At 57.2% G+C, this 14,389-nt stretch overlaps 1 protein-coding gene across 1 annotated transcript; it reads right to left on the bottom strand.

Annotated features, from left to right (window-relative positions):
• Window positions 1-3,554: 3,554 nt before the first annotated feature.
• CYTH2 (cytohesin 2) lies at window positions 3,555-12,485 on the bottom strand. The gene is made up of 12 exons (XM_052655463.1): window positions 12,298-12,485; window positions 11,322-11,469; window positions 11,157-11,223; window positions 10,020-10,138; window positions 8,687-8,767; window positions 8,099-8,211; window positions 7,831-7,979; window positions 7,196-7,307; window positions 4,298-4,374; window positions 4,133-4,204; window positions 3,878-4,032; window positions 3,555-3,784 (listed from the first exon to the last, which is right to left on the bottom strand). The coding sequence occupies exons 1-12, from the start codon at window positions 12,314-12,316 to the stop codon at window positions 3,697-3,699; spliced, it is 1,200 nt and encodes a 399-aa protein (XP_052511423.1). The 5' UTR covers window positions 12,317-12,485; the 3' UTR covers window positions 3,555-3,696.
• Between the last annotated feature and the right edge of the window lie 1,904 nt (window positions 12,486-14,389).

The following is a 14,389-nucleotide window of genomic DNA, read 5'->3' as shown; positions in this document are numbered from 1 at the left end:
TCCTGACTGGGTTTGTCTTCTTTCTTTGCGTCTAGGATCTCCTGGCTTCTGCTTGTCCCCTCGCCCCCCTGCCCTGCACCTTGGTACCCGATTCATTTGTCTTTGAGGGATGGAGGAGGTGGGGGGTCAGGAGACTCAGCTGGGATGCTGTGTGGACTCCTGGCTTAAGAATTAAGGTGATGAGAGCACTAGGGTCACGTGTACGTTGTGGGAGATGGAGAAAAGGTGAGTGAGAGGGTTAGGTTTTGCCTCTTTCCCCTGCAGCCACTGCTGCCACGTTCGGCGTTTCTTGAACTGATATGCAGCGCATCTGCCCAGGGTGGGTGCTCCATGGAGCCCAGCCAGGTTAGGCGCAGTGACAGCCAGGCTCCTGGGTCTGAGGGAGGAGCAGGCTGGGGTCCTGGACTCCGAGGTCTGAGGGTGAAAGGGTAGTATCTGCTGTAACCAAGTCCCGCTAATTGGGTGGCTTCAACCACAGACATGTATTATCTCACGGTTCTGGAGACTAGACGTCCAAGGTCAAGGTGTCAGCAGGGCTGGCTCCTTCTGAGGATGGTGAGGGAGAATCGGTTCCAGACCTGTTTCTCACCTTCTGTTGGTTGTCTGGCAGTCTCTGGTGTTCCTCGACTTGCAGAAGCATCATCCCCACCTCTGCCTTCGTCACCTGGCGTTCCCTCCTTCTGTGGGTCTGAAATGTCCCTTTGTGTAAGGACACCAGTCAAATTGGATTAGGACCCACATGAATGACCTCATCTTAACGAATTATATCTGCAATGATCCTATTTTGAAATAAGATCACATTCTGAGGTGCTGGGTGTTGGGACTTCAGTATCTGGATTTGTGGGGGACATGGTTCAACTTGTAATGAGGGGATTGGAGTATGGGTTCCTGGGAGAAGAGGAAGCTGGAAGCCAGAATTTCTCAGTGGTTGGGGAGAAGACTGATTAGCGGACAACTGGAGGGCAATTTGGAGGTGATCTGAACGTTCCACGGGCATCTCCAGCTTAATTTGGCCAAACCACCATTGACTTCTCCCCCGTAAAGCCCCTCTTTGGCCATCTCAGTAAATGACTTGGCTGCTCACCAGTTGCTCAAGCGAGAATCCCAGAGTTGACCCAGCCCTCTCCAAGTCCCGCTGGCTCCTCTTCCAAAATGACTCTCATGGGTCCAGGTGTCTCCAGCTCTAGTCACACCTTTATACTTGGATGACCACACAGCCTCCTAACTCACCCCCCTGCTACCGGCCCTGTTCACCTCCAAATTATTCTTCTGCAGCAGCCAGAGACGACTCCTGCAACATCAGTCCAAATACATCACTCTCCTGCATTATATACCCTTGGGGGGCTTCCCATTTTAGCTAAAGATACACTCAAAGTCCTAGCACAGCTGTCCAGGCCCCAGATGATCGGGCCCAGGCATCCCCTACATTTCCCATCACCCCGTGCCCACTGCATCACTACTGCACATGCACACTGAGCTGCTGTCACTTACTCCAGCATAACATCCTTTCCTGCCTCAGCACGAGCCATTCGCTATGCCTGGAAAGCTCTTCCGGGGCATCTCCACTGAGCCAGGTACTTCCACACAGCAGGCACTCGGTACCTGTGGGATCATTCCATGCGTTCTGTGTGGAGTCATGTCCGACTCTTCACGACCCAATGGACTATAGCCTGCCAGGCCCCTCTGTTCCATGGAATTTTCCAGGGAAGGATACTGGAGTTGCTCAGTGGTGTCTGACGCTTTGAGCCCCTCTGGAGTGTAGCTCACCAGGCTCCTCTCTCCATGGAGTTTTTCCAGGAAAAAATACTGCAGTGGGTTGCTATTTCCTTCTCCAGACTCAGGGATAGAACTTACATCTCCTGCACTGCAGGCGGATTCTTTACCCACTGAGCCATCAGGGAAGTCTGTGCAGTAGAGCAAAATAAGGGGAAGATTGTGGTGGGACTCTATTAATCCAGGGACCTCATTTCCCATGACTTTCTTGGGTCAATGGCTCCATTTCTATGGAACCTTTCAGAGGAGTTTGGGAATTCTATTTCATTTGGGAACTCCATTTCCCATCAGCCCCTGGGGTTGAAATGAGCAGGCCGGGTTTCCTTTCCCAGCATGCCTAAGTGCCTATGTAGTGGAGGAGGGGATGGGGGATCAGCCTAAGGAAAACCCGACAGCCAAGTCTTAAGAAACTGCACTTCCCAGACCTCTGGAATGGTTCTCCCAACAGTGGGGTGGCCAGCACCGCACCACCGCCTGCTGGGAAGTGCAGCCCAGCAGCCTCACCTCATAGAGGAGTACACTACCTCGGCGCTGTTAATAGCGTTTAGGAACTTTCTTGCCTGTGGAAGCCTTTGGCCAAGGGCGGGGCCAGATCTTCCTCACTTCATGGCAGCACTTGACAATTAGGGATTCGGTCCCTCGGGAACACAAGAGGACACAACAGGTGGGAATAACTGCCAGTCTGGCACATCCGCAGGCAACAGGCTTCCCTTCCAGCCTGGGCTTGGTCCTGGGCCTGTCTGGGGTTGTGGTTTCTTGTACTAAATCCCCCTCAGCTGCAGGTCTGGACACAGGAGAGACACATGGGCCTGTAGACACCCCTCTTGGGATCCGTGTGCTTTTGTTCTCTGGGGACACCCCAAGCTGGAAGGCACACTCCAAGCAGGAAGGGAACAGGGGACAGACCTGGACCTGAGGCTCGGGTACCCCACCCTCCAAGGTTTCACCCTCAGAGGAAGTGGTCCTTACACTCCAGGTTGTCAGATTCCTGGGAAAGATGTTATAAAACTGCAGGTTCTCAGCGCTATCTCTGCCTAGTGTTAAAATGACCTCCAAAGGATGATCGTTACGTGGCTGAGAAACCTAGTTCCAACTGCCCAGATCCCTGCCCCCAGCCCCAAAGCCCCACTCCACCTACACTGGGCAGACCCAGCCCATTTCCGACAGCACTGACCTCTGGCCCAGCACCCTGAGCAGGGCCTTCCCACTCGCTGTACCCAACACTCCAACCTTCATCCTTCCTTTTTCCAGATTTGTCCTTCCACGCCCTCCCAGAGCAATCCCCCTTCAAAGCTCTTCTGGCTCCTAGCTTTGGCCTCAAAGCATTAGCCCAGCCCGTCAGATCTGTATTGCTCCTCAAAGACCACAAGCCCGTGGGAGCAAAGGTGGAACAAGTGTGTGTCTGGATGTCAAGTAACATCTAGAATGAATCGACAAGGTACACCTTGTCCAGGAAGCTTTGCATACCTGCACTCTCAGTGCCCTGCAGCTCTAACTGAAAGCTAATTCCAGCCAAGCTAAGCTTCTCCCTTCACTCCACCCTCGCAGCCTACAGATGAGACCAGAATCGAGCCATCCTGGAGACACACCCATGGGGCTACACGGTCAGCACCGTTTTCACACGTCATGAAAGCTACCAACAGATCAGCACTCTGGGCCCTGGTCATGGATGGGGGTGCTGGGCCAGCTCTGCCAAGCACCTTAGCTCCGTGAACCCCAAGAAATGAGGTGGGTCTGCAGGCTGCAAGTGGTTAAATAATTAATAAGATTACCAACAGGGTTGCTAATTACAAATAACAAGAGAGGAGCTAGAGGTGATGAGTTTTCCAAATGAGGAACCAGGATCCGAAGCCCCGAGGCCCAGGGGTCCGGCCACCCGGGCAGGGCAGCTCCGAAATAAATAATGGAGTCGGGGGCAAGGGGTCAGGGCTGCTCCTGCTTCTTCTTGACTGAAATCCGCTTCTTCCTTGCTGCCAGCATCTCGTAGAATGGGTCCACGCTCACAGCAGCCCTGCGGAAGGGGTGGGATCCCAGGGTGAGGGCTGAGGAGCCTGGGCCCCCGGGCACCCTCCGCTCCCCCAGGACTCTGGGAGCCCCTGCTCACTGGATGGACTTGATCCACTCGTCCTTCTCCTCCTGCGTGGGGGCCGAGATCCGGTACACCATGTGGTTCCCCTCGACCACGCGGCCGTCGGCCTCAGTTTTGCAGGCTTTGATGAGCTGCCCCTTGTTGTTGGGGATGTACAGCTCGAAGCAGTTCTGGGGAGACAAGGGAGAGGAAGGACCGCTAGGAAGTGCCAGCCCTGGGGCCAGAGGGGCCCTCCACCGCCAGCAGGACAGGGTACAGGGAGGGTCTTACTGGTTTCCGGGGGTCGTCCACCTCGCGGATGCTCAGATTCTCCAGCGGGATGATTCCTCGGGGCTCCTTGTCCTGAGAGAGCGAGTTTGACAGGATTCAGATTCCGAGTCTCCCCGGCGGCCCACCCCTAGGTCTTGGGAGTCCCGCCCCCGGCCCCGCCCTCACCGTAGTGTATTCAAAATAGTAGAGGCAGTTGTCTGTGAGGATGAACCAGCGCCGCTTCCACGTCTTCACCCGACCCCCTGGAAGGGAAGGGGGGGAGGGGGCCTGGGCTCAACAGGGGGGCGGGGGGGCCTCTGAGAGGGCGGGGAAGGGGGCGAGAGACAGAGCGAGGGCAGGGAAGGTGGGGCTGTCAGGGCCTAGGACAAAGCAATGCGTGGGAAGACAGACAAGCAGGGACAGGCGAGGAGTCTGGGCCCGGCGAACCGGTCCACCCGCCAGCGTGGGGCTCTATGCTCTCTAAGCCTGTCTGTGGACCCGAGTCCGGGCCCCCAGTCCCTCTCCTGTGGGCCCAGAGGCCAGGGCAGTCCCCTCCCTCTGTGTCGTGTTGGGCAGCAAGGATGGGGCCGGCCATGTACCTACCTCCTGGGGCAGACAGCGAGAAAGCAGGCAGGACCAGGCGAGGAGGAGGGAGGGCAGAGGAGTGGAGTGCCCCCAAGAGCCGTGGGTGGGGGCAGGGAGGGATGCGCAGCGGGTGGGACAGAGAGAGCCGGAAACAGCAGAGAGAAACACGCAGAGGGAGGGAGGGAGAGAGAGGGAAGAAAACCAGTTACATCCACACGAGGGGGTAATGGCCAGACCCTGTCCCTCCGGGGAGGCCCAGGATGCTGGGCTAGCCACGAGCACCTCCCAGCATCAGTGCCTGACTCCAGCCCCACTCCCAGGACGTGTCCCAGCCAGGCAGGCCCTCTGTTGCCACGGTGACAATGGGGAAGTCATCCCCAAGTGGCACAAGAGGAAACCCCCAGTCCTTGGGTCAAGGTGGGCGTGGGGGCCTCCATTAGCACCAGTAGGACCTGTCTGTGTGACCTCAGGACAACCACTTGTCCTCTCTGGACCCCCGTCTGGAGATCCACACCCTCCTGCTGCAAAGTGACCTGCTTCTGGGCTCCTTGTGGTCCCAGAAGAAGTAAACAGCGACAATACTTTTATTAACCATCTTTTTCACTATAACTGCTACCACTATCACTGATCCCCTTTCCTGTATTTCACTGTTTTAAGAGGTACCTTTTACTAGTAACCTTGTGCTGTGCTCTGGTCAAATCTGGGTCCAATGCCACTTCTGCCCTGTGGCTGCTGGACAGTGACCAAGCCTCAGTTTCCTCATCCAAGAAATGGGAGGGAGTCCTGAGGCTGGGGCGGGGGGTCAGTTTGGAAGAGATCTAGTCTTTCGGGAAGCTGCCCTTCCAGTTTTTCTTTCCCCGCCCATTCACTGCCAGGGGCATCATTTGACCTTCCATGAAGAATCTAAATTCCTCTGGGATCCCCCAGGCCTGTCTGCCTCCCTTGGAGCTGCTGCAGGAATCCATCTGCCCCAGCAAGTTGGCTGAAAGGAGTGATCCATATTTCGTGTGCACCAGGGACCTGCCTCTGTGGCCTGAGAAGAGAGTCCCTCTAAGAGTACAATTCCATGCGCACCCCCCTGCCACCCCACCAGAGGGTAGATACTGAGACCTGCAGGGAGGAAAGGCCTGCCTTGAGCCTGCACCCGGGCTGGAAGCTTCTTCTGGACCCTTCCCCTGTCTGGACTGCTTCCACTGTAATTCCTCGCCAGATTCTCTGTCTCCCTGGGACAGCAACTCAACACTTTTCCATTAAAAAGCCACTGCCAACCTTCCCTCGGCACCTACTATTTACCAGGCCCCACCTACTATTTACCAGGCCCGGCTCCGAGCCAGCAGTTTTCAACCTGGGCCACACATTGGGAACCGCCTGGAGAGCTTTCAACATGACCGATGGCCTATCCTGCCCACAGAGACCCTGATTTCACGAGCCTGTGGCCTGGCCCCTGTGGTTTCCAGGTGAATCTCCCAGGCAGCCGGGGTGGAGAGCTGCTCCAACCCTCAGCCAGCTGCCCTTGCCGGACCTCTGCTAACTGAACCAGAGTCCACTGGTACCACATGTTCCAAGGGGGACCGGCCCCTGTCCCACCCATCCCACCGTAGCCAGGGGCTCCCAATTCTCCTAAGTCAGCCAAGGTGCATCCCCTCTCCACGTGCATGCCAAGTCACTTCAGTCGTGTCTGACTCTGACCCCATGGACTGTAGCCCGCCAGGCTCCTCTGTCCATGGAATTCTCCAGGCAAGAATACTGGAGTGGGCTGTCATGACCTCCTCCAGGGAATCTTACCAACTCAGGGATCAAACTCCCTGTTTCTAAAGTCTCCTGTGTTGGCAGGAGGGTTCTTTACCACTAGTGCCACCTGGGAAGCTCTTCCCCTCCCCACTAGGAACCAATCCGACCAGCCGAGAAGTGCATCGGGGCATTCCGGGACCGTTTCTGCAGGCTCTTTACTGCCTACAGGTGACATCTGAGGAGGGAGGACACTTCTAGAACAGCCACCATGCTACAGGGCTGAGGAGGAGGCCACAGGAGGTGGGGATAAAAATACAGGAGTCTCAGAGTGGGTCTGCTGCGGACTCCCCGAGAGTTCCTGCCAAGCAAGGTAAAAGGCCCAGTTGCTTGGGTTGTTCTGTTTGCTACAGCTGAGGGCAGCCTGAGTCATGAACACTCTCCCCACAGACAGGGCCTGTGCCCTTTGGTTCTTGGCTGTGTCCTTAGTCCCTACACCAGGGCCCGGCACAGAGGAGGGGTTTCATAAACCTGTGTGAACAGAAGGGGTGAGGCAGCACCAATTCCAAGCCCAGCCCCAGGCTTGGGCCCAACACAAGAGACCTGATCTTGTTCTCAACCCCACTTTTCAGATGTGGCTACTGAGGTTCAGAGAGCTCAAATCATTGTCCTAAGGTCACACAGCGGCTATGTGCGAAAGCTGAGTCTAGAACCTGGGCCTGCTAACTTCCCCCACTTGCAGAGGCAGCCAGCAGTCAGGAAGGGACGTACCCAGCTTAAGGAGCCAGCCCTCCCGGTCCGGGTTGAAAAAGGTGTGGGTCAGATCATTGCCGTCATCCTCAGGGATCTTGAAGGGCTCGTTTCGGATGCTGTCGTACAGATTCTGAGGGGTGAAGGCACAGTCAGCACCTCAGGGCTCCTGGGATCCTCCCAGGGCTACTGCAGTGGGGATGGGGCTCACTGGGAACCAGTGAGACCACGGGTGGGATGGCCAAGGGAGGGAGGAGCCTGAGGAGGAAAGGGATGTAGAAGGGGGAAGAGTGGAGGGAGCTCCGGCGAGGAGAGAGGGAGAAACAAAAAAGATGCAGGTTCTGAGAGAGACAGACAGACGGGGGAAAATGGGACAGACCAAGGCCCTCAAAGAGTCAAAGGGCCAGGAACCTGGGTTCAATCCTTGGTTGGGAACTAAGATCTCACATACTGCCTGGCGCAACAGAAGAAAAAATAAAATGAAAAACAGAGAAACAAAGACAGGCAGCCAGAGAGAGAGAGAGAGAAGACTTGGGCAGGCCAGTGTGACCATGCAGTCCATGGGTGGGCGAGGCAGTGATCCTGGGTGGAAGGGGGCTCAGGCACTGAGAGGAGAAAGGGGGATGGAGCTGAGGGGGCTGGGGAGGGGGTCTGACCCTGAGCAGCTCCTCAGGCAAGTCCCCGCCCTCGTTGATGCCCCGGTTCATGGCCACGAAGCGCTCCAGTCCCGGCTTGTCCCGGACGTTGGGGTTGTGGAGGCTGGTGTTCAGCATGATCACAGCGAAAGACAATACGTAGCACGTGTCTGCAGCAGACAGTCATGGGGTGACGACTGGGGCATGCGAGCCCCCGGGACCCAGGAGCTCAAGTCCCCCCCACCCCCAGCTCCCTCCTTCCCCAGGACCCCAGGGTCTGGGTCCCTACCTGTGGACTGGAAAACCCCAGGGTTGCACAAGCAGTAGCGCTGGGCAAAGGCCTCCATCATGCGGTCAATCTTCTGGGCTTCTCCAGGGAGGCGGAAGCTCCAGAGGAACTGCCTGCGGCAGAGACAAGCCAAGGGTAGATCCAGGACTGGTGGGGCCACCCCCCACCCGCTCTCAGTGCCCGTGGGAGGAACTGGCCAGTGAGGGCGCCACACCTGTGGCCAACCTGACCACTGAGCGCCGGCCAGGAGCTCTGGATGATGTATATGCAAACGCCCTTGCTTTCTACCAAGGTTGCTGCATGGAACAGATGGTTGCTTGGGGCCTCTGCCGTCACATGGGAGGAGGGTCTGCTACGAGCAGCGCCCACCCCATGGCGAGCACAATCAAAAGCTGTCCTTCCCATTCCATTCAAGTGCCTGGATACGGCTATGCCTGAAGGAGGCTCTACTGTGGACTTTGGCAACACTTACGTGCAATCCATCCCCTAAGTTTTCATTCTGTTTTTGCCTTCAGGAGGGGGTGATCGTCACCGGTAAAGAAAGCCCTGACAGGTCCCTTCCTGCCCTTTCAATCCCATCCTTCTCACCTGAGGGCCTGCACCAGGTTGAGGTCAGTGAACTCGTGCAGATCCACGAAGGCATGAAGCACTGCCAGATTCAGCTCTTCCCTGGAAGGATAGGGACAAGGTCACGGGCAGGAAGGGGCTTGGGCAGGTGGGGGTAGAGAGGAGGTGAAGTACTGAGGAGGCTGTGGCCCCTATTCTGCACAGTGGCTACCTCTGTAGCCAGTGAAAGTTTTGGCCAAGCCCCTATCACCAGCCTGGCACAGGGGTAGGGACACTTAGAACGCTCCTGGGAAGACCATCTGCCTTAAGAACTCTGGTGTGGCTGGAACTCTGTGCAGTTGGGAGAAACACAGCAAATGTGCTCTGCTGGTCATCTCTGATGAACCCGATTTCATAGATGCCCAGAGACGGCCTCCTATCCCCTAGAGACCCATGGAGAGTCCCCGGGCAACCCAGATGCCCACAAAACCAGCCCCACAATGTCAGACAACCGGACTGTCCCTATGCACTCCAGATGTCCACAGGCGATCCCAGACAGCTAGAAATGACCCCCATGCTCCCAGACTCTCCAGTCCCCATGCCCTCCAGCTGCCCCCAGACGGTCTCTGCACCACAGATATCCAGAAGGTTCCACAGAACCCAGATGTCCACACAAACCCTGGGCATCTCACACAGTCCTGTGCACCTCAGACATTTCAGACGGCCTCCACACGTCCCGGACGTGCACCGATGGTCCCCAGGTTTCCCAGACTTCACAGAAGGTCCCAAGCACCCTGGGAGTCCAGATGGTCCCCACACACACCCCACAGCCAAAGGTCGTCCGCATGTGTCCCAGAAGTCCACAAACTCCCAGGTACCCTAGACATCCACTGCTGGTCCTCATACACTCCCGATGTCTCATGCACTCTATGCTTGTAGGTGGTCCACAGACCCCGGACATCCACAAATGGCCCCCACGTTTCCAGATGTCCATGGGCCCCTCATGCTCCCCAGATATCCACTGATTGATCCCTCCCACTTCCTGCATCACTGTCCACGTCGCTCTCATGCACACCAGCTGTCTCCAATGGTTCTCACGCTCCCATACCACCCACAAATGTTCTCCACTGTCCTGACATAAATGGGTGGTGGTCCCCGCATTGCTCAGATGTCCGCAAAGGTCCCATACCCTCCACATGCTCACAGATGATCCCCGGGTTCCTCAAAAGGTCCTCCACCCCAATCTCTGTGTCAGTCTATTTTGTCACAGTCCAGTTGCAAGGCTCATCTATCAGGGCCTCTCCTCAACAAAAGCTGGGTGCAAGGGGCAGAGAGATGCCCAGCAGGTGCTGGGTGCAGGGAGTGCGATTCTCACCTCTCCCCCAGGTAGTCCCCAATGGCCGTCTTGTTCAGGCCCTCGCCCTTGTACAGGAAGCGGGCGATCTCCTCAGGTGTGTTCTGCAAAAGTTCATTCTCCACCAGGAACTGGATCCCCTGGTGGGAAGGGCTGGGTCTCAGTGTTGGCATGCTCAGAAAGACACCCCCAGAAACCTTAGCCTCCAAACCCACCCCCATTCTCAACAGAGCAGGGCCTGAGTTTCATTTTCAGGCTCTTCCCAGACCCCTGAACACCGCCGCTCCCATAGCCTGGACTTTGCATCTACTGCTCCCTCTGCCTTTGCCTGGTGAATTCCAGTCCCCCCAGAGCAGGACCTGGCAAGGAACAGGAGCTTCATGAATGTCTGCTGAACGACTTTACAAGCTACCATTGCTTCTGGCAAGAAGAATACAGTGGGAAACTGTTAGAAGACATCAGTTCACGAGGAGCTGTGAGGGCTCAGGCTGGAGGAGGTCTTTCTCAGGCTCTCCTGATGTCTTGAGGACCATGAACCGAGGACCCCTCACTCTGGATTTTAGTATCTGCGTCTAGGGGCTCCCTGAGGGCAAGGCAGCATCAAACCCTCCACTGGGTCCTATGCATTACCTAGCAGAGACGCAGCCCAGAGGGAGGCCTGAGGAAATGGTGCAAAATGAATGAATGTACGAACGAACATCCTTTCTCCACCGGGTGGACACCAAGTCATCCTTTGCCTGACCCAAACGTCCTCCTGAGGGAAGCCCTCCTCGATGCCACCAGGCTCACTCCTCTGTGTCCACAGTCCAGTACCTCTCTTTCTCTCTGTCACGGCACTTCTCTGTCCATATTCCCTACCAGACTCAATCAAGCTCCTCCTGGGGACTCAAGAGTGACAAGAGAAATGGGTCCTAAAATATGAGCAAAAAGGAGAGGAGGACCACTCAGGTAGAAGTTCCAGCATACACAAAGATCAGGAGGCCGAAGCACTTGGTTAGTGTTCAGGGAACAAATACTGCCAATATCTGGATCCAGTGATCAGGACCAATTCTGTCCACCTAAGACAGACCTTTAACCACCACACTTCTGGAACCCAGAGATGCCAGAATCCTATCTGGATGTCAGCTTGGCCGATCCCAGCCCTGTGGCCCCAAGCACCTTTTTGGGGTCCATATTGAACTTCTTCCTGCCCATTGCCATCTTCCGGTTCCGTTGCAAAGTTTTGCTGCAGGGGCAGAGAGCAGAAGGGTCAAGGTCAATGCCTGGGCATCCCTGGCCCCCGCCTGGCCCCATGAGCCCCAGGCTCCCTGCCCTAGCCCTCACCTGCCCTCATTGGCCTCCAGACCCTCCACCTCGCTCATGGCTTCGCTGAGCTCCTCCCGCAGGCGCTGGATCTCCACCAGCAGCTCCTGCTTCCGCCGTCGAATGTTCTCCAGCTCCATCCGCTCCTCCGGAGTCAGGTCCGGGGGTTCTGGGGGAGGGGATCAGGGGCGGGAGATCAGTTCTGGGGACTGGGAGCCTGGACTTCTGAAATCTGGTGAAGGACAGAGCTCCTAGGTTCATGGGGAGGATGAGGATAAGAGTCCCGCCTCCGGTCAGTGGAAGAAGGAGCTGGGGGGCCTAGATTCCTCAGTCCAGGGGAGGAAGGGCTGGGAATCTAGACTCTTAGTCCTTGGGAGAGAAGGGGGCTTGGAGCCTCTACTCTAAGGTTTACAGGGGAAAGGGGGCTGGAAGCTTGACACTGCGGTTCATTACTTGCAAGGGGCCTGAGGCCTTGGTTTTCTGCCTCCATTCTTGGCGAGGTAGCTGGGGAACTGGGTGCCCGGACTCCTGGGTCCAAGGAAAGTAACCATGGCAGGGGAAGCTAATGACAGCTTGCGAGAGTGAAGGAAGGGGTGGGGCATCGAAGGCCCCCGCCCTGGCCCTAGCGGAATCTCTGTGGCCCCCACAATTTCTCCCCACCCCACCGTCCCCAGAAGCCCCCCTCCCCTCTCCCGGCAGGCACTGGGCTCGCCCGGCCCCTCCAGAGGGAATGGTTCCGCCTCAGCCTCGCCTCCGCCGCTCCATCCCACCCCCTCCCGCTGCCACCGGAAACAGGCTCGGCCCAAACAATGGCCTGGAACGCCCCGCTCTCCTGCCCTGCCGGAAGCCCGTCCCGCGCCCCACAAAAGCGAGGCGACGACAGGGCCGAACAAGTTTCTCAAGGCGCGCGTCGTGGGGGGGAAGGTCGTTCGCGGCGGAACGTTCGGGCTGAAACGCTCCATCTGCTCCCAGCCGGCCCCGCCCCTCCCCGACTTACCATAGACACCGTCCTCCATGGCGGCTAGGAAGGCCCGCGGGGAGTCCGGGGCGGTCCCGCCGGTCGGGCCCGGATCCGCGTTGGCCCGCGGGCTCGGGTGAGCCCGCTCAAACGCCCCGGGAGCCACCGCCGCCTCCTCAGCGCCAGTCCTCAGCGCTGAAAAGACTCTCCCTTCGTCTCCCAACCGCCCCGCCAGTAGGGACCGCCCCTCGTTTTGACACCGCCCAATCCACGGCGTGCCCTCTCTTGTGTTCCGCCTCGAAACCGAAGGATCGCCCTCCAGGGCCAATAGGCGCACTAGGAGCAGGCGTAGCAATGTTCAGCCCAAAGTAGACGGTCTGTGGGGCCAATTGGAGTGAGAGCAGGGGCCGGGCCCCGCCTCCGAAACCAAAGGGTTCTTGGCAGGCTTCCCCTCCAATGAAAAGCCTCGAAAAGGAGTTGCATGGAGGCGGGACTAAGCAGACGCAGAGAGAGGACTACGCCGGCGCAAGGGCTCTGCGCAATAGGATACCAGGTCAATCGAGCCGGGCCTATAGCAATACGTTGCTAGGGGGCGGTACTTTGTTAGGCTTGTTGCTAGGGGGCGGGGCCACAGCTCCCTGTTGTTTCCGTGAGCCACACCTCCTAGCTGGCCCGCCTGGCTTTTGACCGCAGTGGTTGCCAAGCAACCGGGAGCCGCTTTGGCTCACTTTCCTTTTGGCCCCCTTTCTCAAATGTACTGGCCTCTCCGATCTGCAGACCCTTTCCTTACCCTCCTCCTTTGACCTCCCCCATCCACCTCAGCCTCTTCAGAGTCAAGGAGTGGTGAAAAAAAAGACTTTCTCTTTCTTCCAAATGCTGCTCTTTTTGGTCTCTGTAGAGGAGAATGGGACTATAGAGGAAGGCCAAATCCAGTGAAAGGACAGGCTCTGCCTTCCTGCCTCTCGAAGCCTCTCAGTTTCCTCCCTCTCTCCCCCAAACTCCTCCCTTTATGTTAGCATCCTTTCCCTGCCCAGGACAGTTCCCCTTTCCTCAGCATCCTTCCACCTCTGATCCCTTCTCCCTTCTCCGAGCCCTTTCCCTCCTCTCTGTCTCATTTCGCGTCCCCCTCCTCTCATACTCTTGCTCTTCTTAAAGTCCTCCCTCTTCTCCGACTCCTCTGGCATCTGCGGCCATTTCCCCTCCCCCGCCTCTCATTTCCATTCCTTGAAGGCAAAACAGGTGCAGGGGCCTGGCTCGGAGGGAGAAACTGGGCACCCCCATCACGGACAGGTCCCAAATTGGGTCTGAGGGTCGTGTCTGGGCCTGGGCCTCACTCATCGTCCCAGTGTTCGGCAGGCAGGGTCAGATTCCAGGCCAGGACCTGGTTAAGCTGACAGATTAGACACGGAGCCTCCTAATCCCCTCAATGACCTTTATGAGTGGCTCAGGCTCTGCCCTCCCTACCAGAAACTCAGGTTGTGCCAGTCCTGACCCCACTCACTCCCCTTCCAAACAGAACCCTTTTCCTGTCCCTTCACCTCCAATTTAACACCCTTCTTCATGCTTAGGTTTCCATTGTCCTGCTGCCTACTCCAGCCACCCAGAGGTGGGGGAGCAGCCAGCTAATTAATCCCATCCGGTTATTATCTGGAGATTCTGCAGGATAAAGGGAGGTGGGGAAACAGGAAGGGGGGAAGTGGGTTGACACAGCACTGGGACAGGCTGATGGGCAATGACAGTGCCTGCCCTCAATCCTGGCACACAGGGGTGGGAACACGTCCTCCTTGGCACTGACTCCTTCTTCGACTGGCTTCCACCTGCTAGGCACTTAGGTAGATAGCAGCATGGGCAGAGGCCAGATTCAAGGACCCATATGTACCCCAGAAGCACACTGGGTTCCCAAAATTTGACCTGGGGGACAAGCCTCCCTAAACACATACATTCCCCTGACATTCAGAGGTAACTCCTCCTTCCCCTGCCCCTCCAAGCTGGGCCAGAAAGGAGGTGATTCTGGCCCTTATCCACAACCCATATTCTCCCTTGCCTTCCCTGTCATGCAGGCATCCAAGTTCAGACCTAGCTTCTGAGAGCATCTCCCATCCCTGTTGCCCCCAGAAGGCCAGGCATTCCA

The sequence above is a fragment of the Budorcas taxicolor genome, chromosome 18 (assembly GCF_023091745.1).
Source record: "Budorcas taxicolor isolate Tak-1 chromosome 18, Takin1.1, whole genome shotgun sequence".
Lineage (NCBI taxonomy): Eukaryota > Metazoa > Chordata > Mammalia > Artiodactyla > Bovidae > Budorcas > Budorcas taxicolor.
The sequence above is the reverse complement of the archived record's forward strand: the minus strand, read 5'-3'. Positions and strand labels throughout refer to the sequence as shown.